Source organism: Barbatula barbatula, assembly GCF_947034865.1.
Source record: "Barbatula barbatula genome assembly, chromosome: 17".
Classification (NCBI taxonomy): Eukaryota; Metazoa; Chordata; class Actinopteri; order Cypriniformes; family Nemacheilidae; genus Barbatula; species Barbatula barbatula.
This window is the reverse complement of record NC_136780.1, coordinates 4937729-4939815: the sequence shown is the minus strand read 5'-3', so window position 1 is coordinate 4939815 and position 2087 is coordinate 4937729. Positions and strand designations below refer to the sequence as shown.

Below are 2087 nucleotides of genomic sequence, written 5' to 3'. Positions count from 1 at the left end.
AATATTTTACGTCCATCCACCATTCCAAAACAGATTTTGCATTGTATATATTTTTCATTTTCCTCTTCTTGGTCGCTGTTTTTTCAGCAGTTTCGAAAACGTTGACAGCGCAGAAGAATATCAGATTGTCTGTATCCTCTGGTTCAGGGCGCATCATAGAAATCAAAACAACGCAGTTTAGGCAGATATATGGCAATAGTGTTATGCAGCAATCATAATCATTTCCGCATCTTTTGAAGGTCTGCGGTCCTCCACCAGCAGGTTAATCATACTCTCCGATTTAATGAGCAGATTGCAGCCGAGGAAGAAGATGCCGAAGACGACAGTCAGTGACAGCACGCAAAGAACCGCTATCTGCACGAGACGCATGATGAACTGTTCGCGCTCGTCCTGGATCGGCGCGCCGAAGCCGTCGCCGGTGATCACCGAGAAGTTGCAGCATCCTCGGACGCTTTCCAAGGGATGCTTGACCGCAGAGAGCGTGTGATTTAGTAATCCGTGTGAAATGTTCATTTTCCGTTTGTTTAGCTTGTCGGTGAACATTCGGGGGGTCCTGGGTTTGCAAAAGGTCACTTGTATCCACGAATATAAATCTTAAGGTTGATCATAAAAAGCGTTGCCAAACAATGTGGATAATTTGTGTAATACACAGTAGGGCACATTTAGGCATCTGTAGCTGTCTTGGTGATGTCCTGAAAAGCGCACGCCGGTATACTCTTGCGCCTTTGAGCGCGCTTTGAGATGCTCGGGCACGCGCTCGCACTTTCTTCAGTCGGGTGATCTGATATAATCACTTTTGTGATGTACATTAGATGCGACGGGATTTTGTATATATAGTTCTGTTATGTGCTGAGAGGTTGAATAGTTTGTCTCAAAATATATATTTGGGGAGGTCGCACTTTAAGTATTTCTCAGTACCAGATGTTTCCATTCTTACTAGAGTATACGGAGAAGCATAACAATTCTAAAGCCGTGTGAAATAAATATCGATTTGTACGAAATAAAAGATTTTCCACGTAAAATGTAAAAAGACGGTATTTACGGTTTTATGATTTTTTAAAAATACGGTCAAAAACCGCAAATTTATAAGAAAAACAGGAGGAAAGTGTTATTTTACTTCGTTTTTTTATATTGATATTTTACAGACATCATCCTACTTTGAGATATTAAAATTTGACTTTAGATTTTGCAGAGCATTTTTGTGCTCTCTGCATAAATAATAAAAGAAAAAGGTCCGATTTAGGCCTAAATAAAGATTTCACGTGATTTAATATTCACGCAGAAACTAATCACATTCACTTTCCCCATTTGCCAAATCATGATTTTCGATTAAAATAAAACCAAAGGCAAACTCGCATTCATGAATTTTATAGTCCTGGAAAAAGTTTGGCATTAAAATGAAAAACATTAAAATGAAAGTGGCCTCAGTACTTTGCATATACATTGTAAAGTAATGAATATTTATTGATATTTTATCAAGGCATTCTAATGTTTCTAACGTGTATTGCTATCTTTGAACGCTAGGTGGCAGTGTTGTATATTGAATAAACTTGTATAACTGGTGTAATTGGCTTCATTTACAAGTTTTCTGCTGATCTATAGATAATCTATAGCTAGACAGTCCAAGAAAATCTGGCCTTGGCGTTAGTGTGATGGTTTAGCAGTTAAGATACACAAAAGCTTTTTAATTAACAAATCCAACAAGAAGCCTTTCAGTGTTGAAATATCTGCACAATTTAGTGTGTGAAAGTATTTGAATTAAGGCCAGAAAATAGAGTTAGGAAAATATGACTATTTAAAAAGATAATATCCTTGGTGAATAACTGATTTCTCACCAAAAGGAATGTAAAACGATCTGTTCTATATACTTAAACAGGTATTTAAACCATTTTATATTAACATTATTTAACACTTTTTTTAAAGTGATGTGTGTATTTCTGCACCCCAAGCGTCACCAAATAGCATTAAAAAATACTTCAGCTTTCAAATTGACTAAATATGACTTTGCATTGCTATCATCAGTCATGAAGTGTATATGGTCTGCATATACAGAAGTGTATATGCACTAGAGAGCATAAATATTGGTT

General features: G+C 36.7%; 1 protein-coding gene across 1 annotated transcript; it reads right to left on the bottom strand.

Annotated features, from left to right (window-relative positions):
• Positions 1-201: 201 nt before the first annotated feature.
• Positions 202-513, bottom strand: rprm3 (reprimo, TP53 dependent G2 arrest mediator homolog 3; the record flags this gene model as incomplete). Its single annotated transcript, XM_079478627.1, has 1 exon — positions 202-513. One exon carries the CDS (start codon positions 511-513, stop codon positions 202-204), a length of 312 nt encoding a protein of 103 aa, XP_079334753.1.
• Between the last annotated feature and the right edge of the window lie 1574 nt (positions 514-2087).